The following is a 25,643-nucleotide window of genomic DNA, read 5'->3' on the forward strand; positions in this document are numbered from 1 at the left end:
TACTGCAGCCTCGCCCCACCCGCATACTCGATCTCTCTGGATTGGTTTAAAGAAACGGAGTTCCCGCCCGTTACTCGAGAGTCATCGGGCATGAGTAGTATTCACAAGTGCCGTGCAAATCGGGGTTATGCCCCAGTCCTAGGCACAGTGACGCGACAGTACGTCCCGCCGAGTTCAATGGAGCCTTAGTTCTCGGTAAGCGTGCTCTGGATCGCAGCATTGGCTGCTTGATCTTAAATATTTCTTTACTAGGAAATATACCACTGCATATACCCAACAGGTTTTTTGTACTTCTGAATCTCCCCTGCAGATTTGCAGCCGCAACGTCTCGTGTGAAAGAGCCCGTGTCTTTTGAATGCAATGAAGGGGGGTTGTGGGGGGAGTTGTAATGACACCCTGGAATAGAATTTACTCTTTTCCATTTGCTAGACAAAATAGGATTGCCATTTCTTTTCACCGCTGCAGACACATCGGAGCCGGTCCAATTGGTCTCATTGGCAAAAACTTCTGATTAAAGATGTCTAGTAACCGGTTGCACTTAACCACCGAATAAGGGGGCGGAGGGATGCCAGAGGAGCTTTAAAATGCTGCCCCCATAAAGAAGGCGGGGTGAAAGGCGATTGAAATGCATCGCTTTTCAGTTTTGTTTTGTTTTTTCCCCTCTGGATTTTTTCCTTAAAAAAATTGGACCAGTTTGGAAAGTTAGCCTTGGTGAAGGCTTGACGTTTTCATGCCCCAAAAAGTTTTTGATTTGAGTTTCCATTGAATGAGGCTGTATTTTAATATTTTAATGTTTTAATCTTGTATTTTAATCTTGTTTTTAAGTTGTATTTCAATCAATTTGTTTTATATCGGGCGTTAGCCGCCCTGAGCCTGGTCTTGGCTGGGGAGGGCGGGGAATAATAATAATAATAATAATAATAATAATAATAATAATAATAATATCGCCCCGGAACTTCCAAGAACGGCAAGTAGCAATAGTGTATTCCTATACGTGCTAACTCAGAAGTAAGGCTGCAATCCTAACACCATTTGCTGGGGAGAAGACTACACTGAATTCTATAGGACTTACTTTTGAGCAGGCATTATTAGCTTTGCCCGCCAAGTCATTGTGTTCAGAGGGGCCGCCTACTTCCAGGAAAATGGGTATACAGAATCGCAACCTTAAGTCCAGCCTCCTGGGCGTGTTTTCTCGGAAGGAGTTTAACGGAGTTTACTTCCATGTAGGCGTGCGTCTGAGCGCTACTCTAAGCCGCCTTACGGTTACGCTCCTGCGTGTGCATTTACCAATTCAGTTTCTTTTCGTTTTGGGTGGGCCGCCCGCAGAAGAGCACCTTTGCAAGCGAGGTGCCGCCGGGGAGCGATCCAGCAAAGGCGCTTTCGAGTCATCTGGAAAACTTGCAAAGCGCCACAAGATCCTCCTCCTTGCACACAAAAAAACCCCAAAACAAAGCAGCGTCAGGGGGCACCCGAGAGGTCCTTGGCACGAAGGCGAAGAGGGAAGTAGCCCCGGCAAGTTCCTCCGGAGGCAGCAGGGACCGATCGATCGCGCCCACTTCGGAGGGGATCTGCTTCGCCCCGGCTCCTCGATCGCCAGAAGGAAAGGGAACCGGGCCGAATTGTGACCGTCGCGGCAGGATTTTACGCAGCTTCGCTGTGGCCCGATCTTACTTGCAGAAGGAAAGGTTGGTTAATCCGGCTAGCTAGGATGCTGTGCGCCCTTGCTTGAGAGCATAGGAGCAAGGTCCTAGGGGCAGAGGGGTCTTCGCCCCCCAAAAAATAAAATATTTGAGGGCCCCCCAAGTTTATTGGCATTCAAATGGTATCCGTGCACCACGTCGATTTATGCAGGGTAGGGCTTGCTTAGCGCGCCCCCCCCCAATATTTTATTCAAGTTGGCACCCCTGTTTGCGAGTAAGCCCCATCGAATTTTAGACTGCCCCTTTTTCCCGTAGTAAACTTGCATAGGGCTCCGGCTGCGGGTCCGTCCTTCCCTTCTCTCTTTCTGATCGCAGTTTCTCGTCGATGCCTCCGGTTTGAGCAGCGGTTTGAACAGCTACTTCCTAAATAAAGTTGCAAAATGCCGGAGGAAGCCTTTGCAAGCGCTGCCTTCCGCGCCCAGGCGGGCGACGGGGACTCCAAACCAATTTTGGCCTCTCTTCCTGGCTTGTAGTTTTTAAATTCTTTGTGCCGCGATCGTAGACCGCGCCGTTTAAATGCAGTGGTTTGTAACCAACGAAGTTCTGCTCAAAGTCGACTCGCTCAGAGCAGACCCACTGAAATCAATGCACCGATATTAGTCGTGTGCATTTACTTAAACGGGTCCACGGGGGGGGGGGGGGAGAGAAGCCTGTTCTCTTTTTAGACGGAACAGAAGTAGTTCAGGGTTGAGATAGGATGGTGACACAAGGCAGCCAGATGGGGGTAAATCTGGTTGCAGCACTTGCTCCCCCCCCCCCCATATAGCAAAACTACTGTTGACTTTAATTATAAAATAACGGATTGCACCAGTTTGGGTACACAGTTCTAAAACTCCACTGCTCTTAACCCCCCCCCCCAATGCATGCCTTGGAATGCAAACTGATGCACTTCGATGTTAGATAAGAGTTTTTAAACTTTTCCGTGGAAGCAGATTTATAACAGTCATAAAATGAAAATCTTACAACATTGCAATTCTCTGCATGTTTGCCTAAAAGTAGGTCTACCAAGGCTACATACACACGATGCATTTAAAAGACATTCTTAATTAATTAATTAATTAATTCTGTAATAAAGGTAAAGGGACCCCTGACCATTAGGTCCAGTCGCGGACGACTCTGGGGTTGCAGTGCTCATCTCGCTTTATTGGCCGAGGGAGCTGGCGTAAAGCTTCCGGGTCATGTGGCCAGCATAACTAAGCCGCTTCTGGAGAACCAGAGCAGTGCACGGAAACACCATGTACCTTCCCGCCGGAGCGGTACATATTCATCTACTTGCACTTTGACTTGCTTTCGAACTGCTAGGTTGGCAGGAGCAGGGACTGAACAACGGGAGCTCACCCCGTCGCAGGGATTCAAACCACCGACCTTCTGATCGGCAAGTCCTAGGCTCTGTGATTTAACCCACAGCATCACCCGCATCCCAACCGATTCAATCTGTACATATAAATCACATACAGTGGTGCCCCGCAAGACGAAATTAATTCGTTCCGCAATTTTTGCCGTCTAACGAATTTTTCTTCTTGCGAAGCACGGTTTAAACGGTTTAACAAAGTCGCAAGACGTTTTCGTCTTGCGAAGCAAGCCCATAGGGGAATTCGTCTTGCGAGGCAAATCGCGAATGAAAAAACCTTTCGTCTAGCGAGTTTTTTGTCTTGCGAGGCATTCGTCTTGCGGGGCACCACTGTACATAAATTATATACATGACTTCTGTTCTGGGAACTGTAGTTTGCTTCGGGTGCTGGAAATTGTATCTTTCTGGGGGTAAACTACATTTCCCAGCATTCTTTGGGGAAGCCAGGTGTTTTAAATGTATGATGCGTTTGCAGCCTGTGAAGCCTACACCCAAGTAAGTCTGCTGCATTCAGACTCGGGGCCCCCAACATGTTGCCCCAGATACCCCTCCCACATTGTTTCTTCCCAAGGACCCCTGGCCCTCTTTTTAAAAAGAAAAGAAGGGGGGACTTTTGTCCTTTGGGGACATGCTTTCCCCCTGTGTTTTATTAGTTTGAGAGCACACTGAGGGGCAGGTTTCTGAGCATCATCAATTTTTCGCCTGTGAAATGTTGGGTTTTTTTGTGGTGTCCAAAAAGGGTGCTCAGATTTTCAAATGTGTCCTTTGATCCAGAAAGACCCCTCAATTAGGTTAGAGTTTAACTGGGTGCTGCCTGGACCAGGCTTGACAGATGGGTGGGACCACCCACTTGAGGTTATAATGTCGGGCGAACCTGTTTTTGCCCACAAAGTTCTGTCAATCAAAGCAAGGTGCTCAGAGTTGTGCAAGCCTTGACAATCAGCTGGTTGTCATGTTGAAGTTTGTACCGCTAGCTGAGCCGTGCTTTGCAAGCGCTGGCAGTCAGCTGATTGTCACCCTTTACAAAGTCCTGTGCTTTGGAGGTGGTGCTGATCAGCTGATTGGTGGTGCTTGCAAACCCTCTTTGGCTCAGCCATGTCTTTACCTGCCGACATCAGCCATCCTACGGCACACCTCTTCCCAAATCAGCAACGGGAGCATGCTGGATGCTGAGTGCAGTGGTACCTCAGGTTACATACGCTTCAGGTTACATACACTTCAGGTTACATACGCTTCAGGTTACATACGCTTCAGGTTACATACGCTTCAGGTTACAGACTCCGCTAACGCAGAAATATTACCTCAGCTTAAGAACTTTGCTTCAGGATAAGAACAGAAATCATGCGGTGGTGGCGCGGCAGCAGCAGGAGGCCCCACTAGCTAAAGTGGTGCTTCAGGTTAAGATCAGTTTCAGGTTAAGAACAGACCTCTGGAACAAATTAAGTACTTAACCCGAGGTACCACTGTAAACAGGAGTGTGGGCATGTATTTGTTTGTGAGTTGTTAAGATTTTGGTTTATGATATTTATTTTTTAAATATCAAGCTGCTGTGCTAGTATGGAGAGGTGTGGGGCTTGTAATTTGTCTTTCCCCCCTGAACCTTTAGACTTTATTGCAGTACAGTGGTACCTCTGGTTGCGAACGGGATCCATTCCAGAGCCCCGTTTGCAACCTGCGCATAACTCAACCCGTGCATGCGCGGGTTGCAATTCGCTGCTTCTGCACATGCACGTGACCTCATTTTGAGCGTCTGTGCATGCGTGAGCAGTGAAAGCCGGAAGTAACCCATTCCATTACTTCTGGGTCGCTGCGGGACGCAACCTGAAAATGCTCAACCTGAAGCATCTTTAACCCAAGGTATGACTGTACACTCTTCTCTGCAACTGGAAGTCTAAAACAGAAAATTGGGAATTGACACACACTCCATATATATGTACTAAAAATGACCTGACAGCAAAAGATAACCCATAGGTTGCATACTGCCCACCCCTATTGCAGGCTGCTTGTTTTTGTGTAGGTCAGGGGGCAAGCTTGTTGAGGACTGCATTCCTTTGGGTGGGGTATAACCCGAGGGAGCCATGTGGTGGCAGTGGGCAGACCAAAGACAACTGTGGGTGGGGCCAGATCTTTTTCTCCCTGCCCACACTTTTCTCCCTGCCCAGTGAATTGGGTGGATTAGCTCATTTGTCTTGCCAGCATTCAGGTCTGAACTACCGTATTTTTCGCACCATAGGGCGCACCGGACCATAGGGCGCACCTAGTTTTGGGAGGCGGAAAACAAGAAAAGATTACTCTGGACCCCAGAAGCCAGAACAGCAAGAGGGATCTGGCTTCTGGGATACCGTGTGGCTGTTCTGGCTTCTGGGGTAACCGCGCCAAGCCTCTTCAGGGCAGCGGGATGAAGGCTCCCCCTGCCCAAAGAGGCTGCGCAGGGCTAAAGCAGAAGCCAGGACAGATGCGTCGCTGAAGGGGCACTGCCCTTCTCTCTCTCTGTGCAGCGCCCCTCCTTCACAGGAAAGGTGCTGCGCAGAGAGGGAGAAGGCGCAGCGCCCTTCAGCGAAGCTGGAGAAGGAACAGAAGGAGACCCTTCTGTTCCTCCTCCGGCTTCCAGGACAGGCGCGTCGCCGCGAAGCCAAGGAGCCTGCATTCGCTCCATAGGACGCACACACATTTCCCCTTCGTTTTTGGAATGTAGGAATTGGCTGAAGTAGCTGGTTTGGTGGGGTGGGAGGTTTAGACAAGCAATAAAGTTCTGCTTTGAATAGTGATGGGGAGAAATTTGATTCAGGTCACATTTAAAGGCAAACCCACTAATTCTCACTTTCTGAAACAGGGCGCAGATCAAAACCCAGGCACCCTTCAAAATTCACACTTCCTTGAATTTCACAGTGCAGTTCTGGAACCCATGCATATAAAAACTCATATACCGAGATCAAGTGCCTATCAAAGGGCATATAATAGTGAAAATAGCATACAAAAATTCATAACTTTTGGTTAAAGCATGGACAGAAATAATGATAATTTTTGTGCATTTTTTATTATTATTGCAGATCGATGTGGAAACGGAATGGAACAGCCTTGTGAATGAACACACGCAAAACGGCTGCGAGCCAGAACTGATCAGTCCGTCCCTAGAAGATAGTCTTGCTACTGGGATGGCAGGTCAGTATGTCAAACTCATTTGTGTGTACAGTGGTACCTCGGTTTATGAACTTAATCCATTCTGGAAGTCCGTTCTTAAACCAAAACCATTCTTAAACCGAGGCGCGCTTTCCCTAATGAGGCCTCCCACCACCGGTGCCCTTCCATCATTCGGATTCCTTTCTTCAAACGAGGTAAAGTTCTTAAACCAAGACACTATTTTGGTTTTGTGGAGTTTGTAAACCAAATTGTTCTTAAACCAGACTGTTCTTAAACCAAGGTACCACTGTATCTGTGTTTATTTTATATCTCTGTGTGTACACACACTAAGATCACAATATATACAACGATATAGACAATAAAATGTAAAATACCATAAAGAAAGTGCAAAATGATCATTGAAATGACCAGTTGATCAAAAAATTAAAACCATTACATGGATCTGTCTTGGTTAAATCTCTCTCTGCTGCCCGCTGTTCACTTTAGCCTGATTCTGAATTGGTGACTTTACAGGCTGGTTCAAGGCGCTTCTGCAGAAGTCCAGAAACACTTCCAACTCCTCAAAATGCCACTTGAACAATATTTCTAAACATTCGCCTTCACCTTCTCCATTGAGTAGTTCCAGCACCCCAACAAGCAACTCGACAGCCAGCCCCAAACAGGTGCCCTCTGCCTCCCAGGTAAGCGTGAGCATCTCAGGCAGCGCCCGCTGGAACAAGTTGTATGATGTGTGCATCTGCCACAACGAAGGCGACCTTGGGTTTGTGGAGGAGCTGGTCTCCTATTTGGAGAGCCAGCCAGAACGCTTCCGTTGCTTCCTCCAGCCCCGGGACTCTGCCCCGGGGGGTGCCATCGTCACGGAGCTGTGCGACGCCGTCCAGAACAGCCACTGCTGGGTGCTGCTCATCACGCCCAACTTCCTCAAGGATCCTTGGTGCCGTTACCAAATGCACCAGGCTTTGACGGAGGCGCCCATGGCGAATGGGCGCACCATACCGGTGCTGAAGGACATGGACCGCAAAGACTATCCCCGGGAGCTCCGATGCCTCTATTACATCAGCGTGATGCTCCAAGAGACCAGCTTCAGGCAAATCAGAGAGACGGTGCTGCGCTGTAAGTAAGAGAGGGCTTCTTAGCAGCTTACCCATTTCCATGGGTGCATGTCAGGGACCGTGCTGAGAAGGGTTTCACTGAGGAAGAATGGTGGGAGCCTCCTCCTGCTCCTGATCAGGATCCTGAATATTCCCAGGAGCAGGAGGACAGTATAGATTTGGAACAGTGGTTTGCAGAGGGGCATAGTTCAGAAGGCAGAAGCTGGGAAATACTGGATGGGGAACAGCTAGGAGAAGAAAGACTGGGAGAGAGAGAGAGTTAACAGATTCACTGTCTCTGGAAAGCATTCATCCGCTCTCTCCAAGGTAAAAAAGAGCTGAGAAAGTGGCAGAACAGAAAGCACAGAGGGTACAAGCTCAGGTGACAAGACGTAGGAGTGACGTGGATGATAGGGACGTAAGGGGGTGGAATTCTTAGTTGGGAGCACTGCCATTCCTAGGAGATGGGTTCTTTGTTCTCTCGCTGTGATCATTAAAGTTTCTAACTGGTAAGAAGACTCATTTTCCTTTGTTCTGCGTATCTACTGCCACGGTGGGGAGGAAGCTGATTCCCTGAAGCCTGACAGCACATTGGTTATACTCCACAAATTCTTCATCCTCCCTTGTCTGACAGTCCTATTCTCTCCCCGCCCCTCTCCTCTCTGTCATAACTGCCTCAGCTCCCCCTTCTGATCGGCAAGTCCTAGGCTCAGTAGTTTAGACCACAGCGCCACCCATGTCCCACCTTGGTTTAAGACAACTTCCTATGTACAGCCCTGCAAGCCAATAGATGCAACTGCTTGTGGCAAAATGTTAGAAAGCAATGCCTGGTTAGTGGGTGCTAACCATGGAGTTTTTATGAATGGGTGAAGGTTGTCTGAGGTTTCATAATTGTCTGGTTCAAAGCTCCTAACAGCTTTTGTCTCTCTCTCAGATCTTCAGGAGCTCCTTCAACAGAATAAAGGCTGAGCCAAAGGAACATCTTGTTGTGCATCTGGGATTGGTGAAGAAGTCTTCATGGTGTTCTCTCTCTCTAGCGGACCTGGCCTCTCACACCGTTTGAAGGGCAGATCCCATCCTAGCTTGCAGTTCACAGTCTGGAAAGAACACAAACTGGTTATCAGTCTGGTGTGCTTTATGCTCTGATAGTCCTAAGTGGAATGATTGTGTTAGTTCTGCCCACCACAATCTTAGGGACACTAATATTAACACTTGGGCATTGCTGGAAAATATTGAAGTGTGAGCTGCTCCAGTTCACAGTGCCAGCCTGCCAGCCCTGCCCTCCATGCCATTCCCTCTCAGCCCCCAATTTCTCACCCTTTGCCACAACAGTAATTTTGTGCCCATTGTAGATGCCAGGTTCTCATTGTGCCCAATTTAGCTTCTCTCGCCCCCAAAAACAAACACTTGAGTTTCTTCTATTTTTAAGTTTGGGTCTCCCTCAATGAAGGATTTTTGCCCCAGAATCCTCCAGAAAGCTTGTGACCAGCCAGAAATTTGAAAGAAGTCTTATCTGGCACAAGGTTTCATCATAGGCCTGACTGCTAAACTGTATCTGAAATTTGGACCTTATCTGTCATGCTTGGGTTGAAGGCACATTCATTTTTTTTCACTTGACTTTTACCATATACACCAGGGCAGTCCAACACGTGTACTGAGGGCCACACATGGCCCTCAAAGCCCTTTTTGGCAGCCTTCGGCAACATTTGAACCCTCTCCCCTCTCACTTCCTTCCCAAAGGAGGGCGTGAGGGCTCTGATACGGTCCTAGCATCTTCCTGCCTCCTTCCCAAAGGCTAGTTAGCACACACTCCCAGCTTTGGAAAGGAGGTAGGAGGGGTCTAGGACCTTGTCAGAGCCTTGCACCTCCTTTCCAAAGCCCAGCGCATTGGAAAGGCAGTTTGAGGGCTGGGAGAGATGTCAAATTTTGGCCTTGCTCCATTCACCCTCCTTGCACTGTGCAACAAGGCAGTGTGTGACCTGCCGGTTCCATGTCGAATTATCCTTGCAGCCCAGTTGGTATGAAAGCTTGGACCACCCTGATGTAGACCAAGACCAAATGACCTTGTTATGCTGCTGTTCAAGATTGTATAGGTGGGGAAACTTTTGCAGCTCAAAGGCCACATTCCCTTCTAGGCAGCCTTCTGAAGGCCATGTGTTAACGGTGGGCAGGGCGAGAGAAAAAGAAGAGGAGGAGTTTGGATTTGATATCCCGCTTTATCACTACCCAAAGGAGTCTCAAAGCGGCTAACATTCTCCTTTCCCTCATTCCCCCACAACAAACACTCTGAGGTGAGTGGGGCTGAGAGACTTCAGAGAAGTGTGACTAGCCCAAGGTCACCCAGCAGCTGCATGTGGAGGAGCGGAGACGCGAACCCGGTTCCCCAGATTACGAGACTACCGCTCTTAACCACTACACCACACTGGAAAAAGTGGAAGGAGCAGTAAACGAAAATGTCACCTTTAAGCTAGTTTCTACAGACTCTCCCACACACCCCTCTCTATCCTCCATCCAGGCAATAAAAGGGGCATTATCAGAGCTCAAGGACACAGTTGAGCCAAGCAAAAACACATGGGCTGTGAGGGAGAGGCAGTGAGGGGTGTGGCCTGGAGCAAATTCTAGGGCCAGACAGAGGCGAGGGCCACATTGGGGACACCCAGGCCTGACATTCCCCACCCCTGACATGTTTAATCTATTTTGACCTCTCCTTCAATCCACCACATGCAAATCTGGATGAAAATAAGATGCGTTCTGCATTTCTTCCCTACTACATGACCTAGATGAATCAGCCAGTGAGTGGATAGAGTGGGAAGAAAGTTAATACTCCATCTAATACTTAACAATTTTCTTGTCCGCTACAAATTTTAGCCGAGGAAGTGGGGACCCTGTGGTCTTCCAGATGGTGTTGGACCTCTCATCAGCCTGCATGGCTAGTGGCCAAGGATGACAAAGACTGTAGTCTAGCACCAGAAGTGCTCCATCCCTGTTACAGCCTATGGAACGGGTGTCTCAATGTATTATTTGGATGTTCAGTTTGTTTTGCAGGCCACTTTGCCAAGAAGCAGAGATAAGGGCAGACTTTTTGCTGTCGATGCCTATTTTTGTAATGTTATAGAATGTGATTTTTGCGTGTTTAAGTCAAAACTTAATTCATTCACTTAACTTTTCTCTAAGTAAATGTATTTGGAGTAGACCATTCAGTGTCGTCGTCTGATGTTCTGGACAGCACGGCGCGTTAACATGATTTTGCTTAGCAACCATTATGAAACCATAGCAGTTTTGGTTCCTTTTTGCTTCTCTGAGTTGAAGGCCGTTGTGTAACACAGAGCACTGAGCAATAGCGAAAGCAACGGTAGAAACCTCATCTTTTGACAAGGCAAATCAAAGTCTTTAAGCAAACCAAAACTTCAGAGTGTAGTTCTGGTGATTCTCCCACAGAGCTTCCGAATGGCTAAAAAACAGCCCAGACTTCCCTCTTATAACTAAGGAACCTTGTTGGAATGTCACATGATTTTAGGCACCAAACTGTTCAGATCCAGCAGTTATTTCAAACCTCCACCCACCCACCCTGTTCTAATTCATCACTGGTCCAGTTAAACCCTTGGAGCAAATATATATGACAGACACAACCCAACACACCAACCCTTTTAAGTCTGTAGGCTTGTGCACACATTATACTGAATGCAGGTACAAGCTCTTCTGTACATGTGTATAATTGTTTGTGCAAAAACAACAACAGCTTTCTTGATTTGTACAGATCAGCAGTGTACACAGACTGTAAACTTGTTGCATGTTACATGTACATAAATAATTATGAACAGATCAGCTAATATGTCCACAGATTGTGCTTTGAGTGTATTGTGACTTGGAACTGATTTCAGTTTACTCGTCATTGGCACTTTTATTGAATTGGGTGCCACTCTACCTGCCTACTATTGGTAAACAGGATGTTCGCAGTGGAGATAGAGGGATAAGATCCCCCCTCTATTTATCTATACTAATTCATGGCCAATGGGATCCCTGGAGAGGACAGTTCTACATGATGCACTAGAAGTTCTGGCTGTGTGCAACTCTAAAAAGCTGGCACATAGGCTGCAACCCACAATATACTACTTATTATTTATTACTCGCTCTTCACGCTAAGATGGGCTTACCATTTATTTATTTCAGGGTGGTGTTCCAGGTTGTGAAGAAAATTCAGACAACATAAATGCTGTATCGTTGAAATACTAGGGAGTAAGTCCTGTTGGACACAATACTTGCTTTCATGTAAAAATTCATAGGGTTGTACTGTGTGTTGCATGAAATTAAGGATCCTATACAAATTGATCTGCAAAGCTGCCTTCTGAGCAGATATGCACAGGATTGCAATGTAGTTTGTCTTGATAAGAAAGCAAGACGTCTAGGGTTTGGCTTCCTTCCGAGGTACCACTGTATGGAGTTTGTGGCTTCTCGTTTGAATCTGGATGCAAAATTTGGTCTTTCCTGGGCAGAAGCGAGAGCTGCCTTTTGAAAACAGCTTAGAAAAACACGGAACTAGCCTAATAGTGATCGGATAGCAGTACTGCCTCTATCCCAAACAAAAGATAGCAGGAAAAAGCAACCTAACTCCTTTAGTTTGCATGTAGTTTTGCTTTAATAATTTCAAATCACAAGGTGCCTGCTCGCAAACCGATGAAAGCTCATGGCTTCTGCATGCAATTAATCTGAACAGACAATTAGATCCTGAGAATTTATTTATTTACCGCTGTTATTTCCTGCCCAGCTCAGAAGTTTTGATAAGTGCCTAAAGGGGCCCTGAAGTTCCACGTGCATACCATTGGATTTCAGCTCTACACTTTTCCTGCGTCTACGTTGGGAATGTGTCCGCGCTCCAACGCATGCGTACACTGACTTGGTAAAGCTCCTTTTTCCACCATCCCCGGTAGTTGAGACCTCCCTGCCAGCAGAGGGAGCTGCCCGCTTTGACGCTTAATAGTTGAGCGAGCGCGGGAAGAGTTCGAGACCACAGCGCATGCGCGCCAACCGGTTCTAGAGAAATGGCGGAGTCCCCTAGCGCTAAGCGAAAGCGTGAGGCGAAAGATGGAGAGAACGGGGACGCCGAGTCCCAAGGGGAAGGCCCCGGCGCTGGCACCTTCCCCTTGGCTGACATCTCCGTGCGCAAAGTGCTTAGGGAGTCTGCGCGCGACAAGACCATCTTCCTTCACGGGCAGGTAGTAACGCTTGTTTCTGGAGCCGATGAGGGCCAATCAAATTCAAGGGGCGGGGCTGGAAGTAACGGCATTATGTTACCCCGCCCACTTTAGGAAGATCCCATTCTTTATCACCAGGGGACGCCGTGGGAAAGTGGGATGTGCCAAAAGGAGGGCGAGGTTGAGAAAGTTGACAATTTTCTAAGAGGATGCTATGCTTAGGTTACATACGCTTATGAATTAAGTTCTTAACCCGAGGTACCACTGTACTGTATAAAATGTAAACTGTCGGACATAGATAATGGCATGTGCTGTCAACCTTCTTGGGCCCATAGGCACATTTGTAAAGAGGATAAATTGCCAGAGACACACATAGGCTAAACATTTGACATTTTAAATTGCTTATTTCCGTGGCAATACTGTGTTTTAGGTTTGTATGCCACCTTGTGATATTTCTTATATCAAAATAATAAATAATAAACGAAGGAAGTATTTCAAAATAGAACTACACCAAAGTCCTAATCATCTAAAATGATAGCAATTGTAGGGCAGTGATCATCTTTACCTCCTGTGGATAAGGGTTGTGGAAAATCCCAGTACCCTGGTTGTCCAGGCACCAAGAAATGTTATGTTTGTGCTTACAAATGTGAAATGCTGGTTCAGTTGTTAGGAGCTGCTACTTACAAATCTGATGCTGGTGCATAAGAGCTCAAAGGTGTTTCAGAGGTATTCCACCCACCACTGCCACCCCTTGTTCCTTCATAAATAAAACTACTTTTCAATAAAACTTTACTTAGAGAGGCTATGGAGCTCTGAGACCCTGTATACTTTGTTTAGTAACACTAAGATAAGTGACAAAAGTATAATTGAACACCACTGGTTTTTATGTGTTCATGCAGCAACACCGATTATGGTTATTGCCATCATGGGTAATAAGTTATAATTGGAATTGGTAGAATTATAGCTGTGGTTATTACAATATTAACTCTTTTATGGTGGGTGCTTATCTCTGCAATAATGAGTGGGTAATGACAGAAGGGAATCCTCATCTGCTGTGGTCAGGGTAGAGATGCAACGTTATCTTCTTCACTCTCTAAATTTTAACTGATTTCCAACCCATTTGCAAAAGATGGGGGGCATACTTTATATAGGCCCCAGAATTTGGATGCAAAAATATTTTATTTCTCATTTTTTACCATATTTATTATAAACATATTATAAACCATTTACATACGTGTTTGCAATGAAGTAGATGTGGAATACTGTACGTACTCTGGCTGCAACATCCAAAGAAAGGGGGAAGATCCTATTACAAGGATGCAAGAATAGCCTGGCCTACAAGGCTCTTTTCTCTAAACCTGCCCCATACCTGGCATAGGTGACATAAGGTGTGGGGCAAGTGGAGATTTGGCTGCCAGTTGGGAGCCTTAAAGTACAAGGGAAAACAGGCTTTGGCTGTACTGCCCACCAGCCGGTGAGCTGTATAAGCACAACCTGCTGGATTGAGTGCACACGGTGCATTGAAGTCCCAACTTCATAATAATAATAAATAATAAATTTCATTTATACCCCGCCCTCCCCAGCCAAGATCGGGCTCAGGGCGGCTAACACCAGGTATAAAAACAGTTGATTGAAATAGAACTTAAAAACAAGGTTAAAATACAACATTAAAATGCAGCCTCATTTCAATAGGAACTCAAATAAAGAACTTTTTGGGGGATGAAAACGTCAAGTCTTCACCAAGGCCAACTATTCAGACTGGTCCTACATGGGCCAGAAAAAAGCCAGGGAAGTCCCCAAATAGGAGTTCCGTCACAGAAGAAGATAGGAAAAAGGAAAGAGGTGGAGGGGATCAAGTTGATTCCAAGGCAAAGGCCAAGTGGAACAACTCTGTCTTACAGGCCCTGCAGAAAGAAATCAGATCCTTCAGGGCCCTGGTCTCATGAGACAGAGCGTTCTACTAGGCCGGAGCCAGTGTTGAAAAGGCCCTGGCTCTGGTTGAGGCTAATCTGACTTCCTTAGGGCCCGGGATCTCAAGGGTGTTGCTATTTATGGACCTTAGGGTATGTGAGGCATACAGGGAGAGGCGGTCCTGTAGGTACGAGGGTCCTAGGCCGTTCAGGCTCATTTTGACAGGTGGGTAGCCTGCCATAGAGACAAGAAGGTTTTCTACTCCTGTTCTGTGGGCACCAGAAAGAGGTGGAAGAGGAACTGTGATCCTCGTAATATTGGAGAGGATCAAAAGGTTCCCTAGGGCTATCCATTCATTCACCAGCCTCCGTGCTCCTCAAATCCACCTGTTCTGTTCTGACCCTTAGCAGAGTTGCTGCGGAAGATAGAATAGATGTGCCACTATTTCAGAGCAAGTACTTCAGGGTGGCTCATGCAAATAAGCCAGGCTGCATGCAGAGGAAGGCCATCCACAAAGGCACTGGCCAGTCTGATCCTGATCTGGGCAGAGGATTCTCTTCTGATCCCACTAATGTTCTTAATCAGTCCCTGTGAGAAGAGTAAATCTCTGTGTGTGCTGCCTTTCAAGCATCTTTCCCCTGTTGTGGCCTTTGTTGAAATTCAGGAACTGGATCGGGTTCAGCAGCCTTCTAGGTTTGGCAGCCAGGAATAAATGAGAGGCTTAGAGGGCAATCTTCTTATACTGTGCGGTGCAGGGGGGGGGACTGTGTGTGGAATGGGGCACAGGTTGCATTGTTCCACCTAACAAAAGCACTAGATACCCATCTCGAAGCTTAGATTATTTTTTTTCTTATTAGCATATCTATTGCTTTTAGCCTGGAGATCAGTTTTTCATGTTTAGTGTTTAAAGTGGAATTGAATTGCAAACTAGCAGTTAACTGAAATGCTGTAAATAAGATGGATGGAGTTGTCACTTAGGAGGCCATAAAAACGGGAAATTTGCAAGTACTCTTTTAATTCACCGTTTACAGCTGTACAGTGTTCGGGAGGCAGGTTCTTCCTTGCGGGCGGGGGTATACAGTTGGGTTAGTTCTTTTACTGTCCTCTGTAAATCCTCTTCCCAGATAGCCAAGGCACATGATGAAGTGTCAGGAAATTGCACGGCATCTCTATAATTTCCAAGTAGCATGTAAATTCTAGATGAATGGCTTTTCGAAAGGACTTGGAAAATGGATTAGTCTCTCTAGGTCAAATTCAGGGTGGCGAGGAGGAGCTGAAGCTTTTCAAGGTGTGGAGGATCAATAAACCGGAGTTAGAAGGCAGCAGCAGCAGCAGATAATGTGTTTCTGTTGGAACAGCTAAGGTCAGATTTAATAGATGTAACTGCAAAGTGTTGCAGTCTATCTGTGTCCCACCAGGTTGCATCTATAGTATAGGAATTTGGAACCTTATGACACACGTCCACCCATCCTAATCAACCTCTGCTTTCTAGAAGCTTACTTTAAGCTGCTGGGAAAGGATGAGGAGCCTGTTGCTCTTCAGATGTTATTGGACGTCCACCATCCCTGATGATGGGAATTGGAGTCCACAACAATGAGAAGGCAACACATCTGCTGCCCCTGGTGTAGACAGTTCTAAACTAGATGGACCAATGGTCTGACTCTGTAGAAGGCAGCTTCCTGCAGTCCTGTGGATCCCAGGCATCTTCGTTGCACTTCCTCTTGTAAAGATTGGGATGACCCACGTGATTGCCTGCTTCACACAATCAGATCCTGACTTAGTAAGTTATGCTTCAGCTTGCTTTCTTCCCCCATTGTTACCTTCCTTGGCTTCTGGATCCTGGTGTGCTTGGAAGCCGTGAATCATAGTAATGGGAAGCTGTGGTGAAATGCAACTTCCTGAGTCCAGTTCCACGAAGCTCATGCTTATTAAGCCAGAATTTGATTGTGCACACTTGACTAATATGTGTGAAATGTCATTAATCAGTTCCATTCATCTACTATATCCCATTCTCTCTCTCTCTCTCTCTCTCTCTCTCTCTCTCTCACACACACACACACACACACACATCTCCTAATGTGAAGCAATGGCACTGTTTCCTTTCCATCCCCATTTGCTGCCTGGCAACAACCCACATTCAGGCTGTGTTTGTAGCCATCAGTCCCTCATGATAAAGTAGTGTCTTGTAGTATGGATGCGAGTTTACTCAGAAAGTTGGTAGGACTAAGCATGCCCCTTTGTACTGCAGTTCTTCCCAGCTGGATGAGCACAAACACCAATTTTTCAGTTTCCAGAGCCTTCTCCTACTCTTCTTGTCGATGTCATCTTGTGACAGCAGAACTAGTTGTAAGGAAAGGTCCCAATTTCCTCTTGGCTCTTTCTAATGATTCTGGATATGGCACACCCTGAACTAGATGTAGCGGTGGCTTTTTAAAAAATGATGACATTGATTCACAGAGAATGGGTTCATCAGTGGTTGGTTATTTGTCATGATGCTTAAGAACCAGGGTGGTGTAGCTGATAGAGTAGTTAGACTAGGACCAAGGAGGCCTCCGTTCACACCCCTACTTAGCCATGAAATTCTCTGAACTCCTTAGAGAAGAGTGACACAGAAAATTGAATGACTGATAGCTGAATAGGACCTCCAGTGGTCAAAGGCACCATCCCATGAATTACCTGAAATAGGGAATGACATTGGTGCCTTGAGCTTCCAAGTTCATCTGACCAGCAATGGTTGGAAACAGAGTGGTGTCCAAATCAGATGTAAGTCAAAAAGTGGAGTAAGAATGGAAAGTGAAGCTACTTTGGTAAGGATACTGACTTGCCCTTATTACTCCTTGGCCTCACTTCTTTGGCCACATAGGTTAGGAGTTGCCTTATACTCAGATCAGTATCATGCACTGTATTGTCCTCACTGTTCAACAGTAGCTCTCCAGAATTTCAAACAAGCGTCTTTCTCTGCCCTACCTAAAGATGCTGGGGATTGAACCCGGGACCTTCTGTGTGAAAAACAAATGCACTATCATTGAGCTACGGCCCTTCCCTTCATTGACTATACTGCCTGGGCTGATGGGAATTGGGATTCCAATGACACCTGGATGGCCGCAGGTTCCCTTACTGTGCTAGATGGACTTCGGTTCAAGCCAGTAAGCGAACTCTTATTGTTCTTATTTCTCTAGGTGAACAGCGCTTCTGGTGACGGGACAGATGCTGTGGTGATTCTGGAGAAGACACCCTTCCAGGAGGAGAACATAGCTGAACTCCTGAAGAAACACACCAAGCTCCAGCTCCAGATGTCCAACGACATCTACAGCACTTACCACCTTTACCTGCCTCCTGAGCTGAACGGTAAGCAGCTGGCTAGGGAGGCTTGCCTCCCAGACATCCGTCAGTTTATGCAGGCTGATTGCAGTGAGGTTCCTCCAGGTCTTAACCAAAAATACAGTTTGCCATCCCTGCTATCAGTGGGTTATCTGGTATGGGTTAGGTCCTGCTTCTGTTACGCTGAATTTAGCCAATAGTTTTCTTACCCTGAAAGCTGGAATTCTTCTCTAGGGCTGGCCCCAGGTTTGAGGGTACACTTGGCAAGCTGTCCTCAATCCCCCCCCCAAAACCCTGGGTGTACTGTATAGTGGGTAGTGACAAGCCAGCACTTAAAATTTTGCACAATGCTTCAGTGTCCAACATAAGCACTGATCAAGAGCATTATGGGGAAATATAAAAGGGCAGCTCACAGACTTAGTCACATAATGCAGTGGTTCCAAGGCAGTCCTGAAGTACTGGGACCCTGGCAGGTATCCAAAGGTGCCTGCTGTTTCTCATGTTCTCATATGTTCTGGTTGAAGCCAAGATATCGGAGCATGTTACTGGTATAGTGTAGAGGGCAAGTGTGAGCTGGTTATTCCCTGGTTCAGATTTGCCCTTATGGCATAGTTGTGTTAGAACTGTGCCACTTCAGAATGCAAGTGCAGGATCGCCTTTTGATTTAAACCCATATGAAAAAAATGGAATGTCAAGAGGAAGGACTAGGCTAAGAAGTTGTTTACTGATATGCTAGTTTTCCATAAGCATGGATCCTCCCCACCGTCATGGAGGAAGCCTTTAGATATGACCCTTTCCTTGCCTGTGTCTTCAACTGACATAGTCCCATTAGGGGGTCGCATCGCATGCTTTCCCCAAGGATTTAAATCATTTATTGGACATAAGACTCATCCAGAACGCTGCCTCCTGTGCTTGAGGGAAACATGTAGGAAAGCATCAAGGCAGTCACCAATGAGACACAGGTGTTCAGTCATGAGATATATCTGTTGTTAACATATTGGATTGGGGGATGTTCCCTAACTCTACAGTTTTAGCAATTCTGACTTGTCTCATTTGGGGGAAAGGAAAGCACTTGCTTTAGTTTAGCTTTCCATATAATTCTGTTTGTTATCAATCATTAGTCCAGGCGGGAATCAGAATTTAAACCTTGGCTTGACATTGATAAAGTTCTCAACCCCTATTCTACCGGGTGTTTGTGGTATTATTACAACAGGCACATCTTTTTGTGCTGTTCAGAAGACCTCTGTGCAGGCCAGTGGAATAGAAAGGCATCCTGTTTGCAACTGTGAGCGCTTTTCTCCCTTTTGGTGACTTCTAACAAGATGTTTCAATTTCCACAAGGTGGCACCCTTGGACAAGAATCCAAGAACCATTCTAAGCAGCAACAGTTACTAAATGACAGGAAGGATGGCCTGTTGCTGGTTCTGTTCCCCCCACGCACCGTTATTTGATTTCCGTAACATTTATTTATTCATCTTTTATTTAGATATGCCCCCAATAACACAAGTTCTCTGGGCAGCTTACAATAAAATACAGTGGTACCTCAGGTTATAGACGCTTCAGGTTACAGGCGCTTCAGATTACAGACTCCGCTAACGTAGAAATAGTACCTCGGGTTAAGAACTTTGCTTCAGGATGAGAACAGAAATCATGTAGTGGTGGCACGGCGGCAGCGGGAGGCCCCATTAGCTAAAGTGGTGCTTCAGGTTAAGAACAGTTTCAGGTTAAGAACGGATCTCCAGAACGAATTAAGTTCTTAACCTGAGGTACCACTGTACCTTGGTTCTCAAACAGCTTGGCTCCCAAACGGCTTGGCTCCCAAACGCCGCAAACCCGGAAGTAAGTGTTCCGGTTTGCAAATGCTTTTTGGAAGTCGACGCAGCTTCCGCTTGACTGCAGAAAGCTCCTGCAGCCAATTGGAAGCCGCGCCTTGGTTTTCGAATGGTTTCAGGAATCGAATGGACTCTCGGAACAGATACACGGTAACCAAGGTACCACTGTACAAACAATTAACATACCAAAGAAAAACCACAAAATCTGAATACATGAGCAGGTTGAGGGTAAAGCAACGGTGCAACTGCCCAGAAGGCCTGCAGGTGCATGCTAGTGAACTAAGTCGGCATTTCCAAGGATGCTCCCTTGGGATCAAGCCCCATTAACCTCTCTGAGATCCATTTCAGAACAGACAGGCGTGCTCTGGATTTAATCTGAAAAGGGCAAGGTGTCCAGGGTATATAATGTCAACTGTTGTTTTGTGGATTTACTGTGCCCTGTGATATTAAGGAGTCTATGCACAGGATCCAAAAAGTATCTTCCACAGATAAAACTGCTTTGCTCCATGTCCACGAGAACAATGGAATTCAGTCTGGCTTCAAGAATAGAGACAAACTGATTTCTGACCTATATTTGGGAATGAGATGGGCCTGTATAATGATAACTCCCCTGGGTCTTAACCAGGTTTTAAGATGACCACTGCTTTAGATTCGAGTCAGGCTGATGTCCAGATTTATGTGGACAGGACGGTGCTACAAAAAAGGCCTTTCCCTTGATGATACTGCAGTTACAGAATACGGTGGGGTCAGGGGACTGGATTCAGCTGGTGGGCCAAATCCCTCAGTTCTCCACCCTCTGCTGATTGGTGGTGGGAATGCCCATTCTAAGTGCCTTGCTCCATTAGCATGAAGCGGTCTGCATTGACAGTTGGGTACATAGTGCTAGAAGTTTGAAAGCGGAGTGTTATTTGCAATTCTAGTCCAGTGCAAGGTAAGTCTATTGAAATGAATGGCTTTGGCTATCTTAGGTTCATTAATTTCTCTGAGTGGAACTTAGTTGGATACAACCCAAGGTGGCTCTTCTACATCCAGCTTAAAGCAGAGCATCAACCATGGGATGCTGCTAAATTGACTCGGGCTCAAATCCACATTCAGTTATAAAGCTTAATGGGTAACCCTGGAGCAAACCTGTCTTTTAGCTCAACCCACCTCATAGGGTCCTGCCAACCTAGCAGTTCAAAAGCATGTAAAAGTGCAAGTAGCTACATAGGTACCACTCTGACGGGAAGGTAAACGGCGTTTCCGTGTGCTGCTCTGGTTTGCCAGAAGTGGCTTAGTCATGCTGGCCACATGACCCGGAAGCTGTACGCCGGCTCCCTCAGCCAGTAAAGTGAGATGAGCACCGCAGCCCCAGAGTCAGCCACGACTGGACCTAATGGTCAGGGGTCCCTTTACCATTACCTCATAGGGTTGGTGAGAGAATAAAATGGGAGGAAAACTATGTCCTTTGCCCAGAGCTCCTTGCAGGAAAAGTAGGTATACACACATACACATACTGAAGCAAGACTAGGAACATAGATCTACCACTGGAGGAATGGGATAGATGGTAGTATTTCTGGATGCTGCCGTGCTCAGCCTGGTTTGGGAAGCAAAACTGCACCAGTTCAGGTATGCCGTACTGATTATGGAACCTTGTCTAGGCCTGAACCAGGAGAATAATTTTGTTGCTGCTGAGCCAGCCAGAAGAAAAAAAAAGTACGATGCAATGGTTTGGCCTCTTAGCTGGCTTCTTACAATGCAATGGTTTGGCTTCGGTCGGTAGGCCGAAAGCGAAAAGTGTGCCTGTCCAAGCTGCCAAGCCCACAGGACATTTGAAGCAGAACACTTTTCTCCTTTTGATGGCATTGAAGAGTTGCAAGCTCTAGCAGCCTTCTGCCCCTCCCACCTTCCCGCTTGTTCGCCAGCATCCCTCAGAGGCATGTGTGAAACACTTACTTTATTATCTAGTTAATGCTCCTTTCAAGGCGTGTCTCCTCTGAGCTTACATAACCTAACGGGTATAATGAAGCCATTATAAGGCTATAAAGCACGGCTTTAATTTTTAATAGCTTTAGCAGGTGTGTTGTTGTTTTTCGGTTGCCTGTGATGCCCCCTTGGTGCTGTTGCTGTCGCTAGACCAAACTTAACTGTGCGAGCTGGAAGAGAGCCATTATGCTCTCTGGCTCTGTTTTAAAAGGGGGTACCATTTCTTCTCCTCCTAGGTTAGAACTGATGCCTACCTCTTTTTTGTGTATGTGAGAGAGCTAGTAAGATCCTGTGAGTGCAAGCCAAGACCTGGGTTCAAGGCCCTCATGAAAAATGAGAAGAGCCTTCTGGATCAAGCCAACGCTAGCCCAACATCCTGTTCTCACAGTGGCCAGCCATCTGCCTATGGGAAGGCTGCAAGCAGGATCTGAGTGCTGCAGGACTCGCCCCAACTAAAGCCTTGTCCTCTATTAAGTTTGTCTAATCCTCTTTTAAAGCCATCCAAGTTGGCGGCCATCACCGCCTCTTGTGGGAGCCTCCTCTCCCCACGATTTAGAATTCTGCTCCCAAGTTGGAGACCTGGCTTCAGAGCCTTTCTCTGCCGTGCATAGCCTTGGATAGGGCAGCTGGTGCCTCCCAGAAATGGTGGCTTCTGTGGAATAGCAGTTGTAGTTTAATGGTGAATGTTGGATATAAGGGAGATGTAACATATTTGGATTATTGTAAAAGATGCAGGAGGAAATGATTAATAATAGGACCCACAAAGGGGAGGAGGGATGTCCAGGAGATTCTTTGGAATCTTGTCATTATGTTGTACGTTAGATAGATAGAGATATAGGTTTTTCAAATTAGAATTTTATCTATATCTATCTATCTATCTATCTATCTATCTATCTATCTATCTATATCTATGGGGGTGTGTGTGTGTGTTTAAATGGTGGCTCTTGAAGCTCCTCACTCACATTGTATTCCCATGTGCGCGCGCGCACACACACACACACACACACACAAAGAACGGATTGTCATAACTTCCGTTTGCTGTGGTTCTACAGTTCTGGGGAGTGTGTCCCTATCAGAATTAGATGGACAAGTAATTTGGGGTGGCTGTTTCTCACCCGAATGATGACAACAATGATCACTTCTGCCCTTCCCCAGAAAGTCCCAAGGCAGATTATAGCAAGGCACAGAATTAAAACAAATTACATCTTAAAGCAAATTGCAATCACAATTAGGGTGGGTCCTAAAATACATGTACTGTTTCTCAGGTGTTCAAAGCCAGGGAAAGAAGTGCATCTTCTGCATAGACAAAAGTGGTGCAGTGAAAGTGCCAGATACACCTCTGTGGGGAGGGAATCCCACATCTTAGGTCCTTCCAGTCAGGTAAGAAAGTCCCACGTAATGGGCTCCAGTGACGTGACTGTACTATTCACTCTCATCCCCCAGTGCTGTGGAAGTGCGCCACAAGAAAGCAATCCTGGCAGCTTGCTTTCAAGTTAGGAAGCCCTCATCCATTATTCCAGGGCAAGTAAAGCTATTTTATGATTAAGTGGCTTGTCAGGCTGCTGAAGCTATCCTGTAACTCTCAAATAAATATGAGCCACTGAGCTGGTGCTGTTGCTGTATGTGTGCAGTGAGAGGAAGGAGAGGTTATCTCCAAGGCTTCTCTCCAGCGCTTCCATTTATCCAAATATTTGATTATCCGAACGTTTCAGCTTTCTCCCAGGCTGTTTTTAAACAGATGAGGTTGTTTTGCATACAGAGTCTTGCCTGCATATATTATTGCCCGCACAGCAGTGGAGCAGGGGCTAGACAGCCACGCACCGCATTGCCAGCGTCTGATCAGCAAGCTGTAGTTTGTGAATTACTTGCTCCCTGCCATTTGTCTGCAGCCGTCCTTGGTGTCTGACTCCAAAGCTGTTGCTGTGACACAGCTCCAGGACCTGGGAAGCCTCTTTTTCCTTTTCTTAATAGAATATGGATGACTTATGGGACGGCCTGTAATCTCTTTTGGCTCTTGACGTTAAAAACCTCTCATTAAAATTTCAGGGAGGAAAGTGTGCCGGCAGAGTAAATAATGAACTCAGCCAGGGTAAGTCTCTGCCCAGCCTACAGTCATTTTTAACAGTTTGGGGATCATTCCAGAGTTTAAATTCCTTTTGCCTCCCCCCCCCCTGCCAAAAAGGGGGTGGGGAAGAGTTTACTTGTCAGGAAAGCAAAGGGTCCTTGAGGTGCCAGCTGCTCAGCTCCCTGTACAGCCTGCAAAACTGCAGCATAGATTTCCTCTTGCCTCGAATCCTGCAGTTCACTCTCTTGATTTCCCCAGGATTTATTACAGGTTGCTTTTGGCTTCAGAAATCGATGGTGTTTAATCACTAGCCTGTGCAGGATGGGAGAGTAAAGGTGGGAGAGAGAGACTTCTTAAAGCTCATCTGAGCTTGCACACAGCTGATCCAGAGTTTATAGCTCCTCAACCTTTTTTTGTTTAAATAAAAAAATTCCTTCCAGTAGCACCTTAAAGACCAACTAAGTTAGTTCTTGGTATGAGCTTTCGTGTGCATGCACACTTCTTCAGATACCAGATACTTTGTTTGTTTGTTTGTTTGTTTGTTTAATGATATGGTTTGAAATAAGAGTGGAACGCCTTGGCTTGCGAATTGGCCAAAAATGTCTAGGCAGGAAAAGTTTGCAAAATGGGTTTGAGGCTATGCATTGTGGCCTAGTGGCTGCCATGCTACACAACCCATAATCTTTTAGTTCTCTAACTATGGTCCATGGACTGCTGGTGGTCTGCAAGGTCCCTTGAGGTTGTGTCTGTAGATAAGTTGTGGAACCGCCAAGAATACCTGTGCTTGGCTGTGTGCTTATGTTTCTTTCTGATGGTGATGGAGATGGACTTCACAGAACTTTGCTCATGAAAACAGGCATTCCTATCGCTTAGAAAGACAGAACTACAGTTTTTGAAATATGAGTTATGTATGCGCTTTGATTTGTAAGGGGGGGGGAGTTAATTGAGTGGTTTGCTGAAATCCACAGCAATTTAACTGGTTTGTTTGGGGGGGGGGGAGTTAAAGAACTGTTGCTCCTATCTATCTACTTCTCTCTGCAATCCCACACCCCTGGCAGCGATGGCTAGAGGGAAATGCAGATTGATGCCTCATGATCCACTATTTAGTACAGAAATCCTCTGCAGCACACATGTGTTGATGATCTTGTCTCTTTGGGTTATTTGAAAGTTGCTATTCCGCTTATGGGCTTATGCAAAAGCAGCTTCCGGACTTAGTAGGTGTGTTCCTTTTTTGCCTCTCTTTTGAAATCAAAATGAAGTAAGACTTTGTAAACATTTCTGCTGGGGATTTGCTGTAACAAAGTCTTGGCAAATCTAAGTGCCTGCTGTTAAATCAATTATCTGAAGGAGATAAATTTATGGCAACAGGGAGGTGAAGTGTGTGTGGCGGGGGTCACTCACTTGGTTTCTCGCCTCTAGTAACTGACTCAGACGTTATCTGAATAGCAAGCCTGTATTTTTGTTTAAGCCAATTGTTATCAGTTTGTCCTGTGATTACGTCTTGTCACTCCAGGCTGATGAGCGCGAGCTACTGTTGCTTAGTCCTCGGAAAGGCAGCAAGGCTTCACCGCAAAGGGATATTTTCCATAAGAGAATCCCATTTAGCATTTGCATCAGCCATATGCCTAAAATATCTCATGAAAAGCTCATTTCCATGAGACAGATGGTAGATTACACCGAGCTGACGCATGCGAAAGGTGCAGCAGCGGCAGTGTTTGGTGCCCTTGGCCTTGAACCAGGATCCATAGACCCACTTTATGCTCCTTACTTAACCAGGTCTGATAAGAGAAATGTAAGCCCTTAAAGCCAAGATCCTAACATAGATGGGTGATTCCCAAGTCCCCCACTCCTCCACAGACCACTTGAAAATTGCTGAGGGTCTTGGCAGATCACTTACTGATTTTTCTGCCTGTTCTCGTGATTTTAATGCACTGTGCCAGATGCTGTATGATTTTTAATTGCATCTTTATTGCTTCTTTTATTACTATTGGCATTCCGCAGAATTCAAATTGTAATAGAATAAATAAAAGAAGTAATTAGAAACAGATAAAAATTAATATGAATATGTAATGTG

At 46.2% G+C, this 25,643-nt stretch overlaps 2 protein-coding genes across 3 annotated transcripts in view; both read left to right on the forward strand.

The window, feature by feature from the left end:
* Positions 1–968: 968 nt before the first annotated feature.
* Positions 969–10,476, forward strand: TIRAP (TIR domain containing adaptor protein). Its single transcript, XM_083480763.1, has 4 exons — positions 969–1,685; positions 6,102–6,213; positions 6,706–7,305; positions 8,218–10,476. The coding sequence occupies exons 2-4, from the start codon at positions 6,207–6,209 to the stop codon at positions 8,250–8,252; spliced, it is 642 nt and encodes a 213-aa protein (XP_083336889.1). The 5' UTR covers positions 969–1,685; positions 6,102–6,206; the 3' UTR covers positions 8,253–10,476.
* A 1,735-nt stretch (positions 10,477–12,211) lies between these two features.
* The window catches only part of DCPS (decapping enzyme, scavenger), a 64,725-nt gene continuing 51,293 nt past the window's right edge, over positions 12,212–25,643 (forward strand). The window contains exons 1-2 of one of the 2 annotated variants that reach the window (XM_083480723.1): positions 12,212–12,496; positions 17,566–17,734. In XM_083480723.1, the coding sequence (XP_083336849.1) occupies positions 12,323–12,496; positions 17,566–17,734 (343 nt within the window). In that variant the 5' untranslated portion in view covers positions 12,212–12,322. The remainder of the gene's footprint in view (positions 12,497–17,565; positions 17,735–25,643) is intronic. The other variant, XR_014520224.1, reaches the window with a different exon arrangement.

Source organism: Podarcis liolepis (genome assembly GCF_965112155.1).
Source record: "Podarcis liolepis genome assembly, chromosome: 16".
Taxonomy (NCBI): Eukaryota; Metazoa; Chordata; class Lepidosauria; order Squamata; family Lacertidae; genus Podarcis; species Podarcis liolepis.